General features: G+C 43.4%; 1 protein-coding gene across 1 annotated transcript in view; it reads left to right on the top strand.

The window, feature by feature from the left end:
- Positions 1–1145: 1145 nt before the first annotated feature.
- The window catches only part of nek11 (NIMA-related kinase 11), a 104368-nt gene continuing 103246 nt past the window's right edge, over positions 1146–2267 (top strand). Inside the window, 1 exon segment of the mRNA XM_078287047.1 lies at positions 1146–1312. Coding sequence (XP_078143173.1) covers positions 1146–1312 — 167 coding nt within the window.

Consider the following 2267-nt stretch of genomic DNA (forward strand, 5'->3'; position numbering starts at 1 on the left):
AGAGAGAGAGAGAGAGAGAGAGAGAGGGGTGGGGTATCTCCATGGAAACAGGATCAAACACGGAAGTTTCCTGCAGGTGAACAAAACAACAACAAACTTCGGATCATCAGCACTGAGGTCAGTCACATACTGTTATTATTATTTTTTTTATCAGCTAATGGATTTAAACCAGATATCGCGAGAACAGCGCCGACTCGAGCTTTTCTTTAGTTCTAATAATTCTTCTAAACGATATATCAGTATGATATATCATAGTTCCATTGTCGGACAGGGTTCAGCCTCCTCGTCCACCTTCCAACAGTCCAGTCGGTTTAATCAATTTAACCGCGAACAAACAGCTGTTTGACAAAGAAAAAACAGTTATAAACGTATTGATTAATAGTTTGTTCATGTAACCTAACGTTAGGCTACGTCTATTTTCCGTGTGATGGACGATTTGCAATGCAACGTTTACACGTTTAGATCTCAGACTCGAATATTATAGTTCTATTATCGGACATACCAGTGTCAAGTAAGGTAAAATGAAAAATTGGAGTTCCGGTCACACTTTCAAAATAAAACCCATTTTCTAATTAACGTCTTTCAAAATAAAGTCCTTATTGACATTGATATGTTTTTCAGTTTTTTGAGTAATGCGAAGTACTACAGAAATAAAAAATAAAATAAAATAATGCATTTTCAGCAATCTGTGGTAAATGAGAGTTCTGCAAAATATAATTGATTTGTCTTGTCCTTTTCATAGCAAATATTAATAACCATATAAGCCTATGAAATACACAAAGAAAGACAAAACTTATACCAGACATCTTGGATGGATGACTGATATCTGACCCAACAACACAGGTGGAAAGTGTACCAAACTATTAAGTATGTTTTTAATTAATGTCTGCCATCTTATTATTTATATTATATGTATTGACAGCACTTTAACTTTGTAGCTACAAGTGAATGAGTTGCAGTCTAGCTATAATGGAGTATACTCATTCAAACTCTATGATATATATACAAATAAACTTAGGAATATGCAGGATGATGATGATGATGATGATTATTGTTGTAGCAGTTTAGCTGTCAGAGAGCATAATGGACCAGTAACAGCTAACAGCTAACGTTAACCCCCAACAGTTCACAGACCTGCCGACAGGATGCCCAAGTTTAAGGAGCTGGAAGCCCATTGGTCCAGCCAGGATCCGCCTCCTGGTAACAGCGGCCTGGTTGCTAAGCGATACAGCATCGTCCGGAGGCTGGGCCGCGGCAGCTTCGGGTCGGTTTACCTGGTTCAAGACACCAAGGCAAGAGATGGAGAACAACTGTGAGTACAGATGAGGTTTCTCCTCAGGGTGACAGGAGGTTTCTCCTCAGGGTGACAGGAGGTTTCTCCTCAGGGTGACAGGAGGTTTCTCCTCAGGGTGACAGGAGGTTTCTCCTCAGTGACAGGAGGTTTCTCCTCAGTGACAGGAGGTTTCTTCTCAGGGTGACATGAGGTTTCTCCTCAGGGTGACATGAGGTTTCTCCTCAGGGTGACATGAGGTTTTTCTTCAGTGACAGGAGGTTTCTCCTCAGGGTGACATAAGGTTTTTCTTCAGTGACAGGAGGTTTCTCCTCAGTGACAGGAGGTTTCTCCTCAGGGTGACATGAGGTTTCTCCTCAGGTTGACATGAGGTTTCTCCTCAGGGTGACAGGAGGTTTCTCCTCAGTGACAGGAGGTTTCTCCTCAGTGACAGGAGGTTTCTCCTCAGGTTGACATGAGGTTTCTCCTCAGTGACAGGAGGTTTCTCCTCAGGGTGACATGAGGTTTTTCTTCAGTGACAGGAGGTTTCTCCTCAGTGACAGGAGGTTTCTCCTCAGTGACAGGAGGTTTCTCCTCAGTGACAGGAGGTTTCTCCTCAGTGACAGGAGGTTTCTCCTCAGGTTGAGGAGCTCGGAGTCGAGCTGCTGCTCCTCCACATTGAGAAGAGCCAGTTGAGGAGGTTCAGGCTCCTGGTGAGAGTCTGACAGATTATCATTATCCTGTTCGTCTTTGGCCACCAAACATGTTGATACCTGAAGAAAACAGCTATAATGATTATTCTGTGTGTTAGTCATGCCATGGAGCTTCAGGCGGAGCAGAGGTGCAAAGTAACTAAACACAAGTACTGTACTTAACTTGGTGCGACAACAACCACCTCCAGCTCAACATCACAAAGACCAAGGAGCTGGTGGTGGACTTCAGAAGGAGCAGGAGGCCCTACTGTCACCATCCAGGGGGAGGAGGTGGAGATGGTGAA

The sequence above is a fragment of the Centroberyx gerrardi genome, chromosome 12, assembly GCF_048128805.1.
Source record: "Centroberyx gerrardi isolate f3 chromosome 12, fCenGer3.hap1.cur.20231027, whole genome shotgun sequence".
In the NCBI taxonomy this organism is placed as follows: Eukaryota; Metazoa; Chordata; class Actinopteri; order Beryciformes; family Berycidae; genus Centroberyx; species Centroberyx gerrardi.